The 24,955-nt window shown below is 37.6% G+C and overlaps 1 protein-coding gene across 6 annotated transcripts; it reads left to right on the top strand.

Annotated features, from left to right (window-relative positions):
• The first annotated feature begins 3,347 nt into the window (after positions 1–3,347).
• On the top strand, positions 3,348–24,955 carry ZNF404 (zinc finger protein 404). 6 transcript variants are annotated; one of them, XM_060132724.1, is made up of 6 exons: positions 3,348–3,416; positions 4,298–4,368; positions 17,442–17,501; positions 18,448–18,574; positions 22,712–23,896; positions 24,495–24,955. In XM_060132724.1, the coding sequence occupies exons 3-6, from the start codon at positions 17,472–17,474 to the stop codon at positions 24,500–24,502; spliced, it is 1,350 nt and encodes a 449-aa protein (XP_059988707.1). In that variant the 5' UTR covers positions 3,348–3,416; positions 4,298–4,368; positions 17,442–17,471; the 3' UTR covers positions 24,503–24,955. The 6 variants fall into 6 exon arrangements, with proteins under 6 accessions (XP_059988707.1, XP_059988701.1, XP_059988703.1 ...); XM_060132721.1 differs by lacking the exons at positions 3,348–3,416; positions 24,495–24,955 and adding exons at positions 3,498–3,596; positions 7,793–7,887 and having other exon boundaries at positions 22,712–24,478; XM_060132718.1 differs by lacking the exon at positions 24,495–24,955 and having other exon boundaries at positions 22,712–24,478.

The raw sequence follows: 24,955 nt of genomic DNA on the forward strand, positions 1-24,955 counted from the left end.
GCATGGGCTCTAGGCACACGGGCTCTAGAGCGCAGGCTCAGTAGTTGTGGCGCACAGGCTTAGTTGCTCCGCAGCATGGGGGATCTTCCTGGACCAGGGCTTGAACCCATGTCCCCTGCACTGGCAGGCGGATTCTCAACCACCATGCCACAAGGAAAGCCCTCATTTTACCATTTTTAAGTGTACAGTTCAGTAGTGTTACGTACATTCACACTGTTATGCAACCATCACCACCATCCATCTCCAGAACCCGTTTTATGTTGCAAAACTGAGAATATGTCCATTAAATAATAACTTCTCATTCCTCCTTCTCACAGACCTGGAAACCACCACTCTACTTTGTGTCTCTATATCTGTGACTACTCTAGGTACCTCATATGAGTGGAATCATACAGTATTCATCTTTTTGTGATGGGCTTGTTTCACTTAGTATAATGTCCTATAGATTCATCCATGTTATAGCATGTGTCAGAATTTCATCTTTTTAAGGCTAAATAATATAATCCATCATATGTATATGTCCCATTTTGTTTTCCTGTTCATCCATCAATGAACACTTGGGTTGCTTCCAGTTTTTGGCTACTGTGAATAATGTGGCTATGAACATGAGTGTCTAGCATTTCCTCTGGAATCTTTCCTAGGGTCTCCATTTCTCTGCTTATATTACTTAACTGTTCTTGCAAAGTTCTCTTGTGGAAGGATTCTAAAAAATGTATATAACCTCTGTCCTGGAATTCCATTAGGAATTTATTTAGAAGTACATATACCCTTATTTTTAGGAGATGCATACTGAAGTATTTAGTATTTTATTAAAAGTGGAAGGAAATATAATTTTAAAAAATCAATGAGGGGCTCCCCTGGTGGCACGGTGGTTAAGAATCAGCCTGCCAATGCAGGAGACACGGGTTCGAGCCCTGGTCCGGGAAGATCCCACATGCCACGGAGCAACTAAGCCTGTGCGCCACAACTACTGAGCCTGCACTCTAGAGCCTGCGAGTCACAACTACTGAGCCTGTGTGCCACAACTACTGAAGCCTGTGCACCTAGACCCTGTGCTCCACAACAAGAGAAGCCACCACAATGAGAAGCCTGCACACTGCAATGAAGAGTAGTCCCCACTCACCACAACCAGAGAAAAGCCTGCGTGCAGCAACAAAGACCCAACACAGCTAAAAATAAAATGAAATAAATAAATAATCAATGTGAAGAATGAACACCAAAGATATAACTATTATCACTGACAATGACCACTCTCCCATTCATAGTTCCCATATTTTAACAGCAATAAGGTCTTACATAGGAAATAGTACTATAATTTTGTATTTCATTGGAATATATATATTGATAAAACAATGTATTAATTACCTATAATTTGAAGTTTGGCAAGTAGCTCTCTGGTGGACAAATTGAATGGTCTTAAGTGTGTCTTCTCTGAGTCACAGTTTTCTCTTCAGAAAATGAAGTAACAATGTTGCTTGACATAGAATTCAGGTCATGACTCCCTGGTCCTTCTTCTCTGACTCTCCAAGTGTAAATAATTCGGTTTTTAGTCCAGGGCTTTCCAAACTTATCCACTAAAAATTCCTTCACAGCACAGAAGAATGAAAGCTTACCTCTGGTAGTCTAACATGGACACAAAAGTGGCAACCGTTTGCATATACAGCATATGACTCTGAATTCTGTCTTATTTGAAAAGATATGTTGATTTGGATTCTTCTTAAAAAATCTGTCTGACTGAACATAAAATATCCAAATGATCTGCCAAATAAATAGCAAATCCTTTTACCCAAATCTTAAAGTTATTGCCGCAAAAAGGCGCAACATTTCTCTTTCATTGTTGAGAAGAGTAAGGCGGCCTAGTCACTTACAAACATATACAGTCATAATATCACAGGGTTCTATATTCATATAATCAAAATCCCACATATCCATCTCGGAGTCATGTAGTTTCTCACTCAGTAAGCCTGTTCACAGTAATCCACATTCACAATATCCACAGAATGCACATGTAAGAAAAGCAAAAAAGTCAAGTAAATTTTAAGTCATACTCACAGATAAAAACATACAATCTCATAACTAAAGTCATAATCTCACAGGCCTCAAATAGTGCATCATATTATATAATTCCACACATAGTCACAAAAGTACTCAAACTTTTTAATGTTTATTCTAGAAGAGTCTGGGAAATAAAATTTTATTAGGAGATTAAAATACGTTCAAACTTCCTTTCAAGCTGCCCGGAGAGCTGGGAAAAGAAATGTTCCACTCTCCACTGGGGCCATGGAGGGCTCACATGAGGGAAGGTCAGAGTTCACCGCAGTTTCACCTAAGGTCAGCGGGTACAGTGCTGTTTTCACAAGTCCCACTGGGGAGCTGAGAGAGGAAGAAGGCTGGATTGAAATCTGATTTGATTTGGCTAAGATGCAGGGCTGCATTATGACCTTTGTTGGCCCCTTCTTCCAAAAAAACAGAAAATAAAAATAATAGTATTTTACGATTGTTTAGGTATAGTAATAATAATAAATTGAGTTTCTTTGAATTAAACACTTTCTTTGACCAAAAATTAATGTTTACTTCTGATTTTAAAAGACATTTTTGTAGGCCCCTAAAAGTATTGTGGGCCCTAGGCATTTTGCCTTCTGTGTCTAATGGATGAGTCAGCCCTGCTAGTATGTGTCTTCGGCAAAAGTCAGCCAGACTCGGCCTTTTATGAAAAGAAAGGCAAGTTACTGGGCAGGAGGAATTTCGGGGTGGGGATGGAGGAGCGGGGAGGAAGTGTGCTTAACAAATTTTATAATATCTCAAAATCTGAAACACAAACCATTTTCACATCCACACTCTACGAAACAAACCAAACAGAAACAATCCCATACATGGTTACAGACACACAATGGGTCCCACAACATCGTACAGCATGAAAACGCGAACACACCTACACACGCCCAGGCGTTCTTTCTTTAAAACAAATGCATACCTAATGCCAGCTGTGCTCCTGGCGCTACTCCAGGTGATGATGCTACCTGGGCGTAAGGTGAAAGACTAAAGTCCTGTCCTCACAACTCACACGTAGGTAACCACCGTACCCAAGAGCCCACCACCGACTCCTCCTCCTCCTGCTGCCCGCAGGTTTGAGGCTCTTAAGTCCCCAAGCGCCTGCTCGGACTGCTACAGTCTGGGCTCATATTCCACTCGCCTTTTCCACGTACGCAGGTCTACCTGAAGGCACAGTCCTCCCGAGGTCGGGTCAACCTCCGCCGCGTGCCGCCACACGCCTGCGCCTGCGCACTCGGAACACCGCGCACTCCCGGCGCCAGGACAGTTCCGGGTGGACTGCATTTCCCAGAAGCCACCGGGCTCGCATCAGCCTCGGTCCCTGCGTCCTCTTCCGGTGGCCGAGCAGCTGTGGTCCCTACGTGGTGAGTAGATCGTATCCAAAGATAAGAATGGGCGGAAGCTTCTATAGTCTCTCACTGCAGCTGGACTGGGACCCGCGGTGGGGGTGACAGGCGCTCAAGGCAAGGACGCTCCGGGCGCGGACGCATCTTCTCGGGCCTCGAGTCTCAGGCTCGTGTCTGCGTGAGCAGCAGAGAAGATTTGTATGCCTGTTGAGATATTTGTGTGTGTGTGTGTGTGTGTGTGTGTGTGTGTAGGTGTAGACGTGTCTCCGTGACACTGTGTGCGTTTGTGTGTCATTATTTAACTGGGCGATTGTGCTTATTTAACTGCGTGGCTTATGGATGAGCGAGAGTTGTGTGGCCATGTGGGTTGTCACTGGAACTCTTGGCTCTAGACTTCGCTGATTCCTCAGCCCTCTCCTCTCACAGCCACTTGGGGTCTGGCGCAGATAAAGGAGGGAAGCCAGATTCTGAGCTTTAGAATGGAAGAACGGAGGATCCCAGATATTGATCATGAGATGAGATTTTCTGAAGCTGGATGCGGCCCCAAGACAGGCTTCTGGGAAGACCTGATAAGGTCCCAGGAGTAGGATACCCTCCTGGGAGGGTCCCCTTAGAAAGTTCCGAGGGGCCAGCTATGTTTCACAACCACAGCATTTCCAAAACTCTGGCCCCAGGAACCTGCTGTGAATTAGACAGATTCCACCCTAGACATCAGTGACGGGGCCTCTCTCACACTGGGAAAGGTCAACGCTGTCCCAGTCTCCTTCCTACTCCCATTCGGTTGTTAGTGGTGGACTGGGTAAAGGGGTATGGTCATGGAGGGAGGGTATTTTGTAAGTGAATGTGCTCTCCAAGAAAATCCTGATGTCTCATGATTGCCTTCTCTGTTCCCAGTGCAGCCTGTCTCGGAAAAAAAAGGATCCTGAGAGAGGAAAGAATTTTTGTTACACAACTAGAAGTTTAAGTTCAGGTGAGTTGGTGTTTCCTCATTATTCATAAAACACACTTTAACTTTAAAGGCATGTAATCCTTCTTTTCCTTCAGCTGAAATGTCCTGCCTGGTACTGACATATCTGTAAATCATATGGCCATGCAGAGGAATCACCCCGTCAGGGTCCCCAAGCCCTTCTCTCCATAATTTATTTAACCTGTGGCCTACTGTTAGCTATTATATTTCTATTTTTGACTAAAAATTAAATTAGTCTATAATGAACATCATTATGCATAGATCTTTATGTTCTATTATAGTCATACCTAAGGATAAATTTCTGGTTTTGAAATTTGAGTCAAATACCAGATATTTATGCTTGTATTCATTGGAACACAATGACAAGAAGATATAGTTGCTATCCTCAAATGACTTGTTATCCAGTAAAAAAATGAAATCAGTGGACCTAGAGACTGTCATACAGAGTGAAGTAAGTCAGAAAGAGGAAAAACAAGTATCATATGTTAATGCATATATGTGGAATCAAGAAAAATGGTACAGATGAACCGGTTTGCAAGGCAGAAATGGAGACACAGATGTAGAGAACAAATGTATGGACATCAAGGGGGGAAAGGGGGGTGGGATGAATTGAGAGATTGGGATTGACATATATACACTAATATGTATAAAACAGATAACTAATAAGAACCTGCTGTATAAAAAATAAATAAAATTAAAAAAAAAAAGAAATCAGGATAGGAATAAGTAAGATAGAGGATCTGAAATGCCACTGGAGAAATTCAGGTGACCTGCCTCAGGAGTTGATAGGAAGAGACATCATTTTGTTTATAGCAGCACTGCCAGAATATGATCAAATTATGAGAACTCTGTGAAGAAAAATGGATTTTACACCTTAGCATTTTTATTCTAGTGATGTTAAATGCATAGTGACAGTAAATGTGACAATTGTATGCAGGACATCTTAGCTAGGAGGACAGGTTCAGAAGCAAAATAAATCTATCAATCAGGAATATATAATAGGAAGCAGCATTGAGACTACCATTAATGTATACAAAACATCATAGCCTCCAGTTTACACAGACATACATTTCTATAGACAAACAAATTAGGGTTGGTTCAAGTACTGGGAACTGATGGAAATGAAGTAAAAATTTTCAGTAAAAACACAGGAACTGTTTTTAGAACAGCATTGGTTCTCAAATGTAAGCTGCATCAGAATCACCTGCAGGGCTTGTTCAAATACAGTTTGCTGGGCCCCAGCCTCAGAATTTCTAATTCAGTGGGTCTGGGATGGAGTTGAGAATCTGCATTTCTGATAAGTTCCCAGAGATAAAATTTTGAGAACCTTTGTTATAGAGTGTACTAGGCTTTATCTTCAGGTTCAGGGATATTAAAGGGGGGAGGAAGAGGTGAGATTTTTTTCCACCTCTCTGGAGAAGAGGTTGCTCCTTTAAAAGATAAAAAACATATCTGTGTGTGTGTGTGTGTGTGTGTGTGTGTGTATGTGTGTGAAATTAAGGAATGGCTATTGTTTAAAATTTTCTGAAATATACATTTAGGAAAAGGAAGAAAACCAAGGCTATGACACACAAATAAGCAATGTTAATAAATAGGTACATACATTTATATATTTTTTCTATTTATTGATTTCTGTCACTTTTTCTATATATATTGATAAGTACATATATTTTTATAAATATAATCGTATTTTCTATTTGTATGATTTTGTGCATTCGTAACCTGATTTTTTAACAATGTTATTGAGATGCAATTCACATACCACACCATTCAGCTACTTGAAGTGTACAATTTTATACATTTAATATATTCACAGGCTTGTGAAACCATCACCACAGTCAACTTCAGAACATTTTCATCACCCTAAAGAGAAACCCTATTCCCATCAGCAGTCACTCCCCATTTCCTGCAACTGCCCCAGCCATGGTGAACCACTTACCTACCTTCTGTCTCTATTAATTTGCCCCTCTGGACATTTTGTAGAACTAGAATCACACAATATGTGGTCTTCTGTGACCAGCTTCTTTGAATTACCATAATGTTTTCACTGTGATTCACATAGATTCATCCATGTTGTAGCATGTGTCGGAAGTTTCTTCTTCTTTTTTTTTTTTTTTTTTGTGGTACGCTGGCCTCTCACTGTTGTGGCCTCTCCTGTTGCGGGATGCGCCGGCTCAGCAGCCATGGCTCACGGGCCCAGCCGCTCCGCGGTATGTGGGATCTTCCCGGACCGGGGCACGAACCTGTGTCCCCTGCATCGGCAGGCGAACTCTCAACCACTGCGCCACCAGGGAAGCCCTCTTCTTTTTTAAGGCTGAATAACATTCCATTGTATGGATATACCATGTTTTATTTATCCATTCATCAGTTGATGGACATTTGAGTTGTTTCTGCTTCTTAGCTATTATGAATAATGCTGACAGGAGCATTTGTGTACAGGTTTTTGGGTAGACATATATTTTTGTTTCTCTTAGGTATACATTTAGGAGTGGAATTGCCAGGTCATATGGTAACTCATTTGAGGAACTGTCAGATTGTTTACCAAAATGTCTGTACCATTTTACATTCCCAACAGCCACATGTGAGGGTTCCAATTTCTCCACATTTTCACCAATGCCTGTTATTATCTTTCCTTTTTATTATAGCCATCCTAGTGGGTATGAAGTGGGTCTTGTGGTTTTGATTTGCATTTCCCTGTTGACTTATGATATTGAGGGTCTTTTCACATACTTACTGGCCATTTGTATGTCTTCTTTGGAGAAACGTCAGTTCAGATTCTTTGCCCACTTTTTAATTGAGCTTTTGGTCTTTGTAACCTAATTTTTATACTGACATGATATTTTGAATATTTTCATTCCCTTAACAGTTTCTCAAACTTAGCATTTAATGACTTTAATATTTCATTACATGGACACATCAGCTGTTGCTGAGTTTAGAATGCTGAGCACGCCTGCTCTCCATGCTGTACCAATTCTATATCTTGATCAACTTCACTTCTTCCAATTTCTCAGGCCATATGGGAACTTAGGGCTTTGTAACTTCAGGGGTAGTGACGTTTGGGAATGTGGCAACAGTCTCTACTGATAACTGTACTGTCTCAGAAGAACTTGTATAAGGATGTGATACTGAAAAATCATAGAAGCAGAGTCTTTATGATCAAATCTTTAAATTCAAAATGTGATCTCTGGGGCTTTTTTCTTCCCTTAATGTGACCCTCTAGGGAGGTTGAAGTGTTTGAATTTCTGAGGGATTTGAGATTTAAATGACTGTTCCACTCTATTTTCCTTGAGGCACCATCATCCTGGTTCCTTGAATGGCTTTCCTTTGGCCTTTCTTATGTGGGACTTCCCTGCCCCTTCACCACAGGACTGTGTCTGGATTTGTTGAGAGCTGCAGCATGCCTAAGTTCTATTTCTTTTATGTGCAGGTTTTTCTGTTTCCAAACCAGGTGTAATTCCTGAATTGGAACAAGGAGTCCAGGCCTAGTAGGTGGAGAGTGTAGTGACAAGAGGATTTGTCCAGGTGAGTCAGGGAATCCAGAAAAGGGAAAACTATGGAATATCAAAGTTCATGACTGATGACACAGAACCTTGATATTCCAGTATGAGACAATCAACTCAGAGACTTTAAGCCCTTGGAGGAAAAAAAGGCCTTATCATCATACCCCAAATATCACCATATTCATCTTTTATTTCACCCTCCAATCTCAAAGAGAGTGATTAGCTCTATTATAATTTTTATTATAGAAGTAATACATTCTCATACAGTAATTCAGAAAGTACAGAAAAGCTCAAAATGAAGAGACTACGGTAAACATTTTACTCCAAATTTTTTTATCCATCCCTCAATGCACATGCATATATTCATACATGTTATTTTACTTGTCATAACAGGGTAACATTTTGAAATATAATGGTTTTACCCATTATCATCAAATAAAGGTCTCTATCATTTTTTCATGGAAATATATATAATAAAGTATACATATCTTAGCTGTGCATATAGCTTAATGAATCTTTACATTTGAAAACACCACCCAAATCAAGAAATAGAGCATTTCTATCCCCTCCTGGAAGATGTGCTTATGTCCTGTCCCAGTTAGAACGAACCCTCCCCCACAAGAAGTAAACATTATACTGACTTCTATCACTCAAGATGAGATTTGCCTGTTCTTGAACTTCATATAAATGGAATCTCTTGTCTCTGCTGCTTTTTGTCCAAAACTGAACTTTTGAGATTCATACGTGTTGTTTTGTGAATCAGTAGGTTACCCCAACCCAAGTGTTGTGTAGTATTCCATTGTATGACCTTACCACAATTTGTTTATTCATTCTTATGATGATGAGTTGTTTCCAATATTTGACTATTATGAATAAACCTTCTATGAAAATTCTTGGACAAGTCTTTTTGTGGACACATGTTCTTGTTTTTCCTGGGAATATACCTGGGGGTGGAAGTGGTTAACTTAATTTACACTCCGACTGCAATGTATGCAAGGTCTAGTTACTTCTCAAACTGGCCAATACTTGATATCGTCAATCATTTTAAATTTAACCATTCTGTTGCATGTGTAGGAGTATCTCATTGTGATTTTAATTTGTATTTTTTTGATAAATAATGTGAGCATCTTTTCATATGATACTGCCCATTTTGACATACTCTGATGAACTGTCTATTCAAATCTTTTGTCCATTTTTTAGCCTGGCTTTTGTTCCTTTTCCTATTGAGTTGTAGGAATTTTAGATATATTTTGAATACAAGTCCTTTGTGTGTGTATATAAACCTGTGTGTATGTGTGTGTGTATGTGTGTGTGTGTGTAGAGAGAGAGAGAGACAGACAGACAGAGAAAGGGAATATCTCCTATTAGCCTGTAACTTCTTATTCACTTTCTTAATGATATCTTATAATGAAGAGATATTCTTAATTTTAACTGAGCTCATTTAACAATCTTTTTCTTTTATGGCTATCGCATTTTTGTTCTGTTTAAAACATCTTTTCCTGGGGAAGAAGGGACAGATCTTCCTTATGGTAGAATTCCAGTTGTTAAGTGTAGAAGGAAAGAGGGACATGGAAAATGGCCATTAGGCAAACACCACAGTAATCGTTGTTTCAGACGAGATCCACTGGTAGATGCTAAAACTAGAGGGTGAAAGTTTGAAGAGAAAAAGGGTTTGCATAGTGTCAGAGGATTCCCCATCACCCACGATATTTATTAACAACAGAGGGAAAGGTAGTACTTTTCTAGTGGGGAAACCCATCAGAAAGCAGTTTCACCAAGTGATCAAGGTTAACATCATCAGTGATAAAGTATTGACATCATGAGCCCTTTCATGTCATACAAGGAGAAGGACAGAGCATCACTGTGGTACTGCCAAAAATGCAGAGCCTCATTCCAATTGTGAAACATCAGACAAACCAAGTGGAGGGACGTTTGATAACTTAAATGATTTGTACTCCTCCGAAGTGAAGAGGTCATGAATTAGGTGTGATAGACAGACTTTAGGGTGACCGCCATGATTCCTGCCTGCTGGTGTCTATGCCATTGTATAATCCCCCTCCATTGGAGTGCAAGCAGGACCTGTGACTTGTTTCTAACCAATAGAAAATTGATGAGGGGATGTCAGTCCTGTGATTAGGTTACTTTATACGGCAAAAGTAAAGGGGTGTCGCTACTATGGTTACATTATGTCACATAAGACTCCATCATAGGGACTTTCCTGGTGGTCCAGTGGTTAAGACTCTGCACTTACACTGCAGGGGACGTGGGTTTGATCCCTGGTCATGGAACTAAGATCCCACGTGCTGCAAGGCACGGCCAAAAAAAACCAAAAACAAAACAAAAAAAGACTCCATCATAGCATACTGGAGCTAGAGACTCTGCTCGTGGGCTTGATGAAGTAAGGCAGTGTTGGACAAGCCCTTGCAAGAAACTGCAGGCAGCCTCTAGGACCTGAGGTCATTCTCCAGCTGACAGCCAGCAAAAAGTTGAGGCCCTCAGTCATCCAGCCGCAAGCGTATGAATTCTGCCAACAATCTGAATGAAATTGAAAGTGGATTCTTCCCCACTTGAGCCTCTGAATGAGAACACAGCCCAGCTGATACCTTGTTTGCAGCTTATAAGACCAGCATGAGGAGACCATCTATCGAAACTGTCCAGACTCCAAGTTCACAGAAACTGTGAGATAATAAATGTGTGTTGTTTTAAGCTAAATTTGTGGTAATTTGTTATGGTAGTAGTTGAAAGCTATTACCATAAGAAAGACTGTGGAGATTGGAAGAGACTGAGGAGAAATAACAGCTCAATGCAGTGTGGGATCATGTATAGAATCCTGGAAAAGAAAAATGACATTAGTGGGAAAAACTGGTGATATTTGAATAAGATATGCCATTTGTAGTACTGTACCAATGTTAATGTCCTGGTTTTGACCATTGTCCTATGTAAGATGTTCAAATTAGTTTGAGCGGTATATAGGAAACTGTACTACTCTTGCAACTTTTCTCTAAGTCTAAAGTAAGTGGAAATAAAAATTAAACCAAAAAAAAGAGAAAATTTTGCCTACCCCAAGATCATGAAGATATTTTCCTGTTTCTTCTTACAGAAAATTTATTGCTTTAGCTTTCACATTTAGGCCTATGATTCATCTTGAATTTACATCTGTATATGTGGTGGGATCAGGGTCAAAACCATTCTTTCCACACAGATTGCCAATTGCTCAGGCATCATTTGTTGAAAAGACTATCTTTTCTGCTCTAAGTCAGACTTTTATTGTTAAAAAAATGTGACTATATATGTACAGGGCTCTTTCTGGACTGTCTATTCTGTTGGTCTGTTTGTCAATCCTGTGTCAGTCCTGCTGTTTTAATTACAGTAGCTTTATATTATGTCTTGATATCTGGTAATGTACATTCGACAACTTTGTTCTGCAAAATTGCCCTGACTGTTCTGGATTCTTAGCATTTCCATATAATTTTAGAATGATTTTCTTAATGTTCTAAAAAAAAGCTGCTGATATTGTTTAGAGATGCATTGAATCAGTAGATCAATTTAGAGAGAAGTGGTCATCTTAAAATAGATTCCTCCAATTCATGAACATGAAATATGTTTCCATTTATTTAATTCTTCTTTAACTTCTTTCCTTAATGTTTTGTTGTTTTCAGTCTAAAAGTCTTGCACCTCTTTTGTTAGATTCATTCCAAAGTGTTTTATATTTTTCATGTTTTTTATGAACTGTTGGGATTTTTAAAATCTCATTTTTCAATAGCTTTGCTTTACTATAATTGTTTGTTTTATACTGTGACCTTTTATTCAACAAACTTTCTAATAAATTCATGTATTCTAATAGTCTGTAGGATTGAAAATTTTTTTCTATGTACAAAATCATGTTATCTGCAAATAAATATGGATTTACCTCCTTCCTTCCAATCTTCATACCTTTCATTTCACTTTTTTCTCTTATGGTATTGGATAGGTCTTCAAATACAAAGTTAAATGGAAGTGGTAAAAGTGGAGATCCTTGCCTTATTCCTGAACTCAAGACATTAGTCCATATTTTACCTCTCAGTTTTATTCTGTAGATCCCCTTTATCAAATTAAAGAAGTTCTATTCCTAGTTGGCTGAGAATTTTTATCATGAACTGATGTTGAATATTATCAAATGGTTTTTCTGCATGTAATGAAATGATTGAATGGTTTTTCTCCTTTATTATTTAAAGTTTGAAGATTATATTGATTGCTTCTTAAAAATAAAGTGACTTTGCATTTTGAGAATAAATCTCTTGGACATATATATCACTGGCCTCTCCTTGCTAATATTTTATTTAATATACTTGCATCTGTGTTCATGATAGAGATATATTGTAGTTTTCCTTTCTTGTAATGTCATTGTCAGGTTTTGATATCACAATTATGAGGGCCTCAAGACATGGTCCATTTTTATTTGTTTTCTAGAAGATATTGAGTTTGACTGGCATTTTTAATTCCTTAACTGTTTGGAGAATTTGCCACTGAAGCCTCTGGGCCTGACATTTTATGGGAAGGTCCTTAATTAATATAGATTTAATTTCTTTAATAAATATAACAATATTCAGATTTTCCATTTTTATATCAGTTTCATTGAATTGTTTTCAAGAAATTTTAAAATTTCTTCTACATTTTCAAGTTTATTGTCATAGAGTTGTTCATAAAATTCTGTTATCAATTTAATAATGTCTATAATATATGTAGTGATATCTCCTTTTATAGTCCTGATATTGGCAATTTTTTCCTTGAATAATATAGCTAGAGGTTTATTAATCTTATCTCTTCAATGAAATAACTTTTGGCTTTATTGATTTTTCTCTGTTATAGATCTGGGTTTTTTATGCCACTCATTTTAGTATGTTTTACTTTCTGTAGGCTTAATTTGCTTTCCCTTTTCTAGCTTCCAAAGGTAGATCATTGATTTTTAACCATACTACTTTTATAAAACATAAATTTATGTTTGGGTGAAGGGGATCAAAGAGTAATAAGAAAGGAAAATAATAAGTGAGCAATCATTATAAATGCTCATGCTATCTACTGGGAGAAAATAAATTATGGGTTTATTTGGCATTATAGTAATTTGACAAAGGATTTTCATAATAATTTCACTATTAATTGATTTACTATGTCAATGTCTTTAGTACACCTAGTAATTACCAGTGCTGATTAGATAATGAATGGCATTTATCTGCAGCATTTGTAAAAACAAAACAAAAACATATATTTAAAACTAAAAATATCATTGTAAGCATTGGTTTGACTGCATCTCACAAGCTTTGTTATGCCATACTTTTATTATCATTTAGCTCCAAATATGTTCTAGTTTCCATTATGATTTATTCTTTGACCTGTACTTATTTCAAGTGAATTTTTATATTTGGAAACATTTGAGAAATACCTGTTTTTGAGTTCCAAAATATACATTCTTTGATATTAATCCTTTGAAGTTTATAGATACTTATTTTATGGCCCAGAATATTCTGAAAAATATGCAAAGAATGTGTAGTCTGTAGTTTGGGAGTATAATGTTCAATTGGGTCATTTTGGTTATTCCTGTTCAACCTGCTATGGCCTTGTTGATTTTTTTTTCTCTTCCTGTTATCAGTTACCAATGGAGGGTATAAAAAATCTCTAAAGTTAATTATAAACTTGTCCTTTAATTCTGTTGACTTTTGCTTTTGAAGCTATCTTATTAGGAGTATAAGGAATGTAGGATAACATATTCTTGTTGAATTGTAGGAAATATCTCTTTATTACTTATACTACTTCTTGCATTTAAGTCTATTTATCTGTTGTTAATATACCAGTGTGCTTCTAATTACTGTCTACTTTTCCACTCTTACTTTTAACATATCTGTGTCTTTAAAGTATGTTTCTTATAAGCAGTGTAATTGATCCTGTTTTTAATTTAATCTGAAAATCTTAGTTTTTAATTGCAATGTTTAGTCCATTCACATTTTATTACAGTTACTGATATAGTTTGGTTTAAATATGCCATCTTGCTATATGTTTTCTGTTTATCCCATTTATTCTTCATTTCTTTATTCCTCCTTTCCTGCCTTCTTTTGAATTAATCAGGTAGTTTTCATTATTCCATTTAATCTCCTCTATTAGCTATTTTAGTTGTGCATCTTTGTATAATTCTTTTAGTAGTTACCTGAGCTATTATAGGATGCATCTTTTTTTTTAACATCTTTATTGGAATGTAATCGCTTTACAATGTTGTGTTAGTTTCTGCTGTATAACAAAGTGAATCAGCTATATGTATACATATTTCCCCATATAGGGTGCATCTTTAATACAGTCTTCTTTAAAATAGGGTTTTTAGGGGACTTCCCTGGCAGTCCAGTGGTTAAGACTCTCCACTTGAAATGCAGGGGGCACGGGTTCGATTCCTGATTGGGGAGCTAAGATCCTGCATGCCGCATGGCACAGCTGAGGAAAAAAAAAAAAAAAGGGTTTTTAACCACATACCAAATAACATAAGAACATTTCAATAGTTTAAATCCATTTATGCTGATATTGTCATTCTTTCTTCCAGTAATACAGTCTTCACAAAGCATTCTAGTTTTGGTTCCTTTAAACAGTCCATTTGTTTAGTCATATTAGTCATATATTTACTTGTCCACAGCTGTTCATTGCTTTTTGGCACATTCATGCTTCCATCTAGGATTATTTTCCTTTAGCCTGACTGCTGTCCTTTACTATTTCTTGTATTGTGGGTCTGTTGATCAGAAATTCTCTCAGCTTCTGTTCAAAAAAATCTTTATTTTACCTTCATTTCTGAAAGATATATTCTCCAGGCATAAGATTCAGAGTTGTCAGGGTTTTTTCTTTCAGCACTTTGATGATACGATTCCATTTTTCAGGCCGCTAAAGTTTCTGTTGAGATAAGAACTATTTTTGTTGTTGTTGTTTGTTTATAACTGATGTCTTTTTTAAACTACATACTTTAAAGATATGTTTTTCAATTTTGTTTTTCAACAATTTGGCTATGATATGCCTGGGTAAGAATTTCCTTATTTTATCTGGTTAGGTTTGCTGAGCTTTTTGATTTATGTATCAAGGTATTTCATGAGATTTGGAATGATTTTGTCCATTATTTCTTCAAATCAATTTTCCGTTCTATTTCTTTTAGGTGTTCAATTCCACATTTTGTCTGTTTCTTGTATTTCTCTTACATTCAGCTCTGTTCTTTCTTTTTTCTCTCTGCATAAGATTATTGTTAATTTGACTTTATGTTAATTAATACCATTTTCTGCTGTTAAATCCATCCAATACATTAAAAATTTTTGATATTATATTTTTATAACTATAAAATGTTCATGTGGGTCTCTTTTTTATGATTCTACTAAATCTCTATTGATATACTCCATTTTGCATTCCATTTTGTCCATCTTTTCCTCTATTTTCTTTAGCATGTTAATCATAATATCTTCAAGTCCTTGTCTACTAGCTCCATTGTCTGGATCATCTTTGGGTTTATTTCTATTGAGATTTTTCTCTTGATTATCAGTAACTTTCCTGTTTCTTTGCATTTTTTGTAAGTTTTATCATATACTGGCATTGTCGATAATATATTATAGAGACTCTGGATTACGTTATCTTCCTTTAATAAGTCTATGTCAGGGTTTCTCAACCTTAGCACTGTTGATATTTTTGACTAGATAATTCTTAGCTTTGGTGGGGGGCTTTCCTATGCCTTGTAGGATGGTCAGCACCATCCCTGATCTCCACCCACTAGTTACAGTAGCACCCCTCCACACATTTTGACAAACCCCTCCACACATTTTGACAAACAAATATGTCTCCAGACATTGCCAAATGTGCCCTGGGGGGCAGGATCACCCCCTATTGAGAACCAGTGATCTGCACAATCATTTTCAGTATCTATTTCATTTTCCATTATATGAATGAATACACTTTATTGAATTAACTACCCATCTAAGTACCTTTAGATTTTTCTCCAGCGTTTTTTTTTTTTCATTTTAACTAGTGTCTATCATCATATTCCTTTATACATCTCTAGGCACATCTTACGGTTATTTCCTTTAGGTGAAGTCTCAGAAACGGCCTTTCATCGTTAAATTCTTCTTATGCACAATTTTTCGTACATGTCTCAATTGCACTAGGTTTTCACAGGTTTATAGGACAGCATGAGAATGCTCTTTTCCCTACAGCCTTACTAATATGTGGTGTATCATCAACTTTTAAAATCTGACAGTTGAATACCTGTAAAACTGTACTATCTTTGTTGCTTTAAAACATCTCTTTAGTAAATCTTTTGACAGGTGCTGTCTCAATTATTTATGTTCAGGTTTCATATAATGAAACAAAAAATCTGGGTGTCAGAGACAACAGTTCAAAAAAAAGGTTGACTTTATAATTATAGAAATGTGATTGAAAACACCACTTCTACTTATAGTTTGTGATATGGGAAAATACCTTTGCTTCTTTGAGCTTTTATTTCCTCATCTGTTGAATTGAGTTAATAAGTACATTTCAGGATTAAATGTTAATGTGTATAGCGCAGCTATCACATAGAAGGTTACAAACATCTATGTATTACTGTATGGCTTTAGTGAGTATGAATTCACATCTCCCTGTGGGTACTGGGTGGCAGTGATTCATGCCAGCAAGCAAAGTGGATCCTGATAGGGAAATCCAGGTTGGTCAGCCCAGAGGACCTTGGAGTCAAGTTCAGGCTTCACGTGGGCAGACAGTTTTACGGTGGTCAAGTTTTCCAAGTTGGTCCCTACTCTTTTCTGCCTTTTTAAAACATTTATTTATTTTTATTTTTGGCTGCATTGGGTCTTCTTTGCTGCGCCCAGGCTTTCTCTAGTTGCACCGAGTGGGGGCTACTCTTCATTGCGGTGGCTTCTCTTGTTGCAGAGCACGGGCTTTAGGCACATGGGCTTCAGTAGTCGTGGCACGTGGGCTCAGTAGTTGTGGCTCGAGGGCTCTAGAACACAGGCTCACTAGTTGTGGCTCACGGGCTTAGTTACTCCACGGCATGTGGGATCTTCCCAAACCAGGGCTCGAATCCATGTCCCCTGCACTGGCAGGTGGATTCTTAACCACTGCACCACCAGAGAAGTCCCTGTTTTCTGCCTTTTGTCTGGCAGAGTCCAGGTCCACCTTGAGGACATGAAGGTTGTTGAAGTTTGTGTTGTATGGCCTGGTCTCAACCCTGGAAGGTAGGGCTGAATTGGGGAGGATCTGCTTAGTGTGACTGGACAACCCAAGCTGGGTACATCTGGCATGATCAGAATGAGAAATAGGCCAGAGGGGCGTGTCTGGATCTGGCTTTGGTTCAAGAGAGCCTCTGCTCTGTATCCACGCTTGTGAGGCTTGTTTCCCAGACACAGGAAAGGGTTTGAGTTTGTCTGGACTCTGTCTCATATCCCCTGACACGTGTTTATGTGTTTGGGAGGGCAGAGAGTGGGCAAGGATGGCGAGAAACAGGAATAAAGAAGAAAAAAGAAAGGCTCTCTTACCTTAATTTTGGGAGTTCTGAGCTACATTGGGTTTCAAGGCTTCTTTTTCCTCCCTCAGCTCTGGCTTCTCTGGACTCAGCTTCTGAGGATGATTGGCAGTTCTAAAACCATGGGCCGGGTAAGTGGATGTCTCTCCTTCCTGAAATATTACAATTTTAATTCAGATAATATTTTCATTCTTTATCCCAAAACCCCCTTCCTAGGAAAGCTGTATCTCAGCCTGTTTCACAGTTGCTGCCTTTACAGAGAAGGATGGTGTCCTCCCTATTTGCTCCCTTTTTTCAAACTGATTTTTCAGTTTTTCATCAAATGAGTTATTCCTCTTCTATATGTTCAGTCTTCTCTCGAGAGCAGTGTTGGAGCAGTAAAGGGGTGAAGTACCTTGAAGGAAGTATTTTAGCTTCCCTTGTTAGATTTGTAGTTTCATTGGATAGAAATGGTGGTCCTCTTTGACCAGAAGAGGGAGAACTTTCTCCATAGTTTTCCAGGTAGATAAGGGAGAATTTGGTTTCGAATGGTCTCAGTCTCAGTGTTAGATGAGATCTCAGCTTTGAAAACCTTTTAGGTTTGGGTTGAAATGGGACTGGTGCCTGCCTACAGAGAGGAGGGGTTCTGGCTAAGGAATCACTGAGAAGTGAATAGGGTTCTGAGGCCCATTTTGTAGGGGAAGAGAGATTGCTTGGCTTGAGTCATTCAGTGTTGTTCTGGATCATTCTACATTAGTGTGTTCTAACTCAAGAATCAGAAGTTCAGTAAGGGATTGTAGAAAGGGAAGATGAGAACCACATCTGGTGGATAATACTGAACTGTGGGGAAGAGGTTAAAGAAGTTTTTGAAAATTAAAATTAAAGAAATTTTTTGTGCTCCAACAGGATTCTTCAAGATTGGGTAGGGAATCTACTTCAGATATGCTAATTTATTTATTATTTATTCTGATCTACCCATGTCATGATCTTTAACTTCAGCCTACTTGTTTTTATATATCACCCCCTACTGCAACTCAATATTCCACCTTGAAATTTTTTTTCTACTTTTACAAATAATACATGAATTTATCATTTCAGGTGCCACTGACATTCAGTGATGTTGCCATAGACTTCTCTCAGGAAGAGTGGGAATGCCTAAACTCAGATCAGAGGAACTTGTACAGAGATGTGATGTTGGAGAATTATACTAACTTGATATCACTGGGTAAGGACATCTGCCTGAAGTAATGTAGAATCTGCTATCTGGAATATCCATTTTTTTCTACTCTATATTTTATGCTCTGTGCTAAGAAACTAGCGAAATTTCCATATTCTCAAAGGACTATTTTGGGCTTTGTTAGATTGAAATAAGCACCTTCATTCAGCACCTAAATCTTTTTTAAAATTTTATTTATTTATTTATTTATTTATGGCTGCATTGGGTCTTCGTTGCTGCATGCGGGCTTTTTCTAGTTGTGGCGAGCAGGGGCTACTCTTCGTTGCAGTACGCAGGCTTCTCATTGTGGTGGCTTCTCTTGTGGAGCATGAGCTCTAGGTGCACGGGCTTCAGTAGTTGTGGCTCACAGGCTCTAGAGTGCAGGCTCAGTAGTTGTGGCGCATGGGCTTAGTTGCTCCGCAGCATGACAGCACATAAATCTTCTCTGTCCTTCATTTACCTTCCTACCTCATTCTGATCCATCCTGCAGTTGCTTTTTCTAAATGAGCAAAGGATTGAATTCTGGGAATTTTCTGCATAACTACTGGCAAAGAAAACAAATGTCAAATTGTGTGTATTTTCATAATGTCAATAAATATTCTATTTTAATTGCCAATCCACCTACATGGAGAACAGGTAACATAGAGTCCTGGTTTTCTCTTTATTACAGATGAGACTTTGTAATTTTTACAGTGGTAGAATGAGTCAAGATCATTATCTTTTTGAGTATTTTCTGTTATAGCAGTGAAAATGTTGGCTTTCAGTAATTTGACAGATTCTACTCAGAAGTGTCTTTGTTCAATTTTTGGACAATACTTGACCGTTCTCTCCTCTTCTCTGGGATTTCAGTTATACCTATGTTAGATCTTTTGAGAACTTATCTCTCTAGAAATTCACTTTGTCTTTTATAACTTCCAGTTACCTGTTGCAATTCTTTTATTTACTGTCTTTTTATTACTATATTTTATGTCTTAATTTATTTATTCTTATTTATTTTTGCCTGTGTCAGGTCTTAGTTTCGGCATGTGGGATCTTTCATTGCAGCATGCGGGCTCTTCATTGAGGCGAGCAGGCTTCACTCTAGTTGTGGTGTGTGGGCTCCAGAGTGAGCAGGCTCAGTAGTTGCAGCATGTGGGCTTAGTTGCCCCTCGGCATGTGGGATCTTAGATCCCTGACCAGGGATCAAACCCACGTCCTCTGCATTGGAAGGCAGATTCTTAACCACTGGACCACCAGAGTAGTCCCTGTTTCTTTTTAATTTATTTTATTTTTCTTTTGTTGACTGCGTCGGGTCTTAGTTGCGTACAGGCTCTTCGTTGTGGCGTGCGGGCTTCTCTCTAGTTGTGGTGTGCAAGTTTTCTCTTCTCTAGTTGTGTCATGTGGGCTCCAGGGCGCATGGGCTCTGTAGTTTGTGGCACGTGGGCTCTCTCTTTGAGGCACGTGAGCTCAGTAGTTGTGGTGTGCAGGATTAGTTGCCCCGCGGCATGTGGGATCTTAGTTCCGCAACCAGGTATCGAATCCACATCCTCTGCATTGGAAAGCGGATTCTTTACCATTGGACCACCAGGGAAGTCCCTCGTCTGTTTTTTAAACTCTTCCATCAGTAGTTATTTTGGAATTCTTGTATGCCTTCATTGTTTGGTATCATCTGTGGGTCTACTTCTATTGTTTCTGTTTTTTCCTCTTGTTATTTGTCATATGGTAATGCCTCTCCAAGTTACTAGTAATAGTGATCGTGTGCTGGACATTGTGTACAAAAGAACTGAAGAGATTCTAGATAGTGGTATCTTCCGCCAGAGAGGACTTAACATTTTCCTCCCTGGGTCTGATAGAATAGCAGATATTAAGCTGGGTCAGTGCTGGCTTTCAGTTTGGTAATACTCAACTACCTCTTTTTTATCACTGTGCTCAGAATCAGTGAGTTTCTCTAGGGGAAAAGCGGTGGTAGATCTTCAGGGCTAATTCACCACTCCTTTAGTGGCTCTTATCTGTTTGGATTTTAAATTTACTCTCCCAATGGATCTTTTATTTCCAGAAGAAATGCTGACAATTAATAAGCTAACCATCCATTTGGTAAGTTAGGAAGAGCACAACAGACTTAAAGAAAGTGGAAGAAAGGAAATAATAAAGGAAAGAACAGAAATTAATGAAATAAAAACTGAACATATAAAAGAGCAAGTCAAAACTATAAATTTGGTTATTTCAAGGAATTAATAAAATTGGTGCAACTCTCTCAACGTGAATCTATGTAAGAAAAAAGGGGGCCTCATTACAAATCCTGAAACCTTGAAAATATGATGCTAATTTTGATAAACATTATGCCAAAAACTGAAAAATCGAATGAAATAAATTATTAGAAAATTTTAATCTACAAAACAAACACTCAAGAAAAAAATTGAAAATATGAAAACTCTCACAAGCACTAAAGAAACTGCATCAGTCATCAAGAGCCTTCCCACAAATTGGAAGATTCAGGCCTGGATGGTTTGTCATTAAAGTGCAAAAGTTTGAACATGTAAGAATTTGGGGGAAATTTTTCCCATGACTTCTTATATGTGGATTCTGACAAAGGATAAGCTACAGAAAAGTAAGAGATGACTAGAAAATAGCTACCTGAAAATACAGAGCATATTTATAATAGCTCTCTAAATATCCTTGTCTACTAATTCTATTATCTGTGTCACTCCTTGCTCTGTTTCTTTTTCTTGATTTTTCTCCTAGGAAGGGTTATATTTTCCTACTATTTTGCATGCCTGATAATTTTTGTATTAGGTGCCAGACATTGCAACGTTTACTGTGTTGGAATGCTGGATTGGGGGACTTTGTTCTGGGATTCAGTAAATGGGACTTGTTGATCCTTTCATGGTTTGCTTTTAAGCTCTATTAAGCTAGGTCCAGAACAGCTTTTAGTCTAGGGCTAATTTGGCCCCGCTACTGAGGCAATAAAGTGTGAGAGATTAGAGTCAGAGAGAGATAGTTGGTAACTGTTACATAATTTTCAGAAACTAGATCATTATTTTACTCAGTTGCCTTCTCCACTGACCTTGATTTTTATCCTTACTTACCTTGATTTTCATCCAAGTTACCTTTTTTAATTCACTATTTTATTCTACAATTCATTATTTAATACTTACCTTGTGGTAGAACTTGTTTTTCAGTGGTAGTTGAAAGAAGTTTTGAATTCATACTTGAGCTTTAGAATAAGAAAATAAATAGTAAGACAAATGAGACAATAAATATGTACGAAAGAAAAGCATCATGAAGACAAAGAATTAGATGTTGGAATATAGAATAAAGGATATGAATTTACTTACAGTTAGCAGAGCCAGCCTTTCTGAGGAAGTGATTTGTAACACCTGGAGATAGTCATTTAGAGAAGCCACCTAAGAGGATTCCTGCAAGGTAAAGCATCCGTGTGAAGCCACAGGCAATGGGAAAAGTTGCAGTATGTTCTAGTAGCTGAAAAGATGCAGTGTGGTCAAATATAGGGGAAAAGATGTCAAGGGCTTGACATGAATTTGTAGAAGTAAGACAGAGTCTTCTTATTTATGGTTATGTGCTTGGGTTTCATGCTAAGATAAAGACAGACCATTGAAAAAATTACATAGAGAGCCATCTGGTAGAGAATATTAAAAATGTAGATGACCAGGACCTACTCACAGATTCTGATTCACTCAGTCTCAGTGGATATCTAAAGGGTAGTATATACATACCTCACGCCCTCTTTGAACCATTATTATAAAACTTCTCACTACACCCCTCCAGGTTGGCACACACAGTTTTGAGGACATTAGCCTGCTGCTGCCCCCTTTGCCTGGCAAAGCAAATAAAGCTATTCTTTTCTGCTTCACCTCCCTCAAAAGAGAAGGGTTGTATATTTAAGAAATTCCTGTGGAAATACTGATCCACAACTAAATATGAGAACTACTGATTTTTCTCTTTGCCTATTCACAAACTTTACATTCTCATGTTAGCTTTAATAATTTTCTGAGCCCTTCTTGCCTTTAAAAAGTTTCATCACATTTTTTTAGAATTTTATGACCCTTTTACTTCTAATGGATATACTTGTCAATTTATTATTCTTCTTACTATATTTCCCCTTGTACAAGAAAAATAGCATTTGTTTGTTCTCTTATTTTCTTTCAGACATTGATTTCACAAGTGAGAGCCACAAATTATCTTCAGAAAAAAGCAGTTATGAAGTAAATTCATACCATCGTGAGACAATGAATAGAAGTAAAACCTTCAACTTTATGGCGTTTATTTTCAGAAATGACTCACAGAACAGAACTAAATTTGAAAGACAACAGAAACCTAAAATGGGATATTTTAATCACATGATATTCAGGAAACATATATCCCTTCCTCTACATCAAAGACTTCACACTAAAGAGAAGTCATATGAATGTAAGGAATGTAGAAAGGGCTTTAGGAAATATTCACACCTTATTGAACATCTGAGAGACCATAGTGGTGTAAGACCCTATGAATGTAAGGAATGTGGAAAGGTCTTTATAGTTCTCCAGCATTTTATTAGACATAAAAAAAGTCACACTGATTTGAAACCCTTTGAATGTAATGGATGTGAGAAGGCCTTTAGGTTTTATTCACAGCTTATTCAACATCAAATAATTCATACTGGTGTGAAACCCTATGAATGTAAGCAATGTGGGAAGGCCTTTAGACGTCATTCTCATCTTACTGAACATCAGAAAATTCATATTGGTTTGAAACCCTACAAATGTAAGGAATGTGGGGAAACTTTTAGGTTGTACCGACATATGTGTCTCCATCAGAAAATTCATCATGGTGTGAAACCCTATATTTGTAAGGAATGTGGAAGGGCCTTTGGTCATCGTTCAAGTCTCTATCAGCATAAGAAAATTCATTCTGGTGAGAAACCATATAAATGTAAACAATGTGGAAAGGCCTTTGTTCGCAGTTATCTACTTATTGAACATCAGAGAAGTCATACTGGTGAGAAGCCTCATGAATGTAAGGAATGTGGAAAAGCCTTTAGTAGGGGCTCAAGCCTTCTTAAACATAAGAGAATTCATAGTAGCGAGAAACTCTATGATTGTAAGGAATGTGGAAAGGCCTTCTGTAGAGGCTCTCAACTTACACAGCATCAGAGAATTCATACTGGCGAGAAGCCCCATGAATGCAAAGAATGTGGGAAGACTTTTAAGCTCCACTCTTACCTTATTCAACATCAGATCATTCACAGTGATTTGAAACCATATGAATGTAAACAATGTGGGAAAGCCTTCAGTCGTGTTGGAGACCTTAAAACACATCAGTCAATTCATGCCGGGGAGAAACCTTACGAATGTAAGGAATGTGGAAAAACCTTTAGACTTAATTCTCAACTAATTTATCATCAGACAATCCATACTGGTTTGAAACCATATATATGTAAAGAATGTAAGAAGGCCTTCCGTTCTATCTCAGGTCTTTCTCAACATAAGAGAATTCATACTGGTGAAAAACCTTATGAATGTAAAGAATGTGGTAAGGCCTTTAATCGTAGCGATCGACTTGCTCAACATCAGAGAATTCATACTGGTGTGAAGCCACATAAATGTAAGGAATGTGGGAAAGCCTTTACTCGTTGCTATCAACTAACTCAACATCAAAGATTTCACATTGGTGAGAAAGTCTTAATGTAATGAGAGTCAGAAAGCCTTTAGCCATGACACATCCTTTAACATTATCACTATTCTACCACCTAACGATATGGTAAAGATTAAATTATTTAACGTAAAATATGATTGTTTGGAAGGGCATCTGGCACAGAGTATTTGCTTACTAAAATTGTATCATTCTTTAATGATAATTACTAGTATTACTATAAATAAATTCATGTGGAAGAAAGACCCTGTGAGCATATTTTTAAAATCTATCAGCACTCATCCATATTTCATTTCAGATAATTAATTCTGGACAAAATCCCATAGAATGTTTTAAACAAGAAACTTTTTTATTCAAAGCTCATCCCCCTGAAGATTAATAATGGTAAGAAACCCTATGCTTTTGAATATTGAGAGTATAGCTGTTGAAAAATTGGAAAGTGGTTTGAAGAAATTTTTTTATAATAATTTCTATAATACAGATAACATACAATCCACATTCCCTACAATTCATGGAAATTAGAGATTAACAATGGGTAGCCAAAAGACAGATGTTGACTTGGAGAAGGTTTCCTCAAGTATTTGAAAACTGTTAAATTTACATAAAAGGTACAACAATGGTACAATGAAGGTTTATTTACCCTCCACCTATATTTAGTATCTGTCTCTCATGAAAATGTATATATACAGATTCACATATATCATAGATTTTATATATATATATGTAATTTTGCTGTGCCTTCTGAGTGAATGTTTTAGG

Source organism: Lagenorhynchus albirostris, chromosome 19, assembly GCF_949774975.1.
Source record: "Lagenorhynchus albirostris chromosome 19, mLagAlb1.1, whole genome shotgun sequence".
NCBI classification, from domain to species: domain Eukaryota; kingdom Metazoa; phylum Chordata; class Mammalia; order Artiodactyla; family Delphinidae; genus Lagenorhynchus; species Lagenorhynchus albirostris.

Bases quoted from the DNA above. Each gene is read 5' to 3' on its own strand.
- ZNF404 (XM_060132718.1), top strand. From the start codon at position 17,472: ATGATTGGCAGTTCTAAAACCATGGGCCGG. The intron at 17,502-18,447 runs GTAAGTGGATGT...TTATCATTTCAG, and splicing joins GTTCTAAAACCATGGGCCGG to GTGCCACTGACATTCAGTGA. The intron at 18,575-22,711 runs GTAAGGACATCT...ATTTTCTTTCAG, and splicing joins TACTAACTTGATATCACTGG to ACATTGATTTCACAAGTGAG.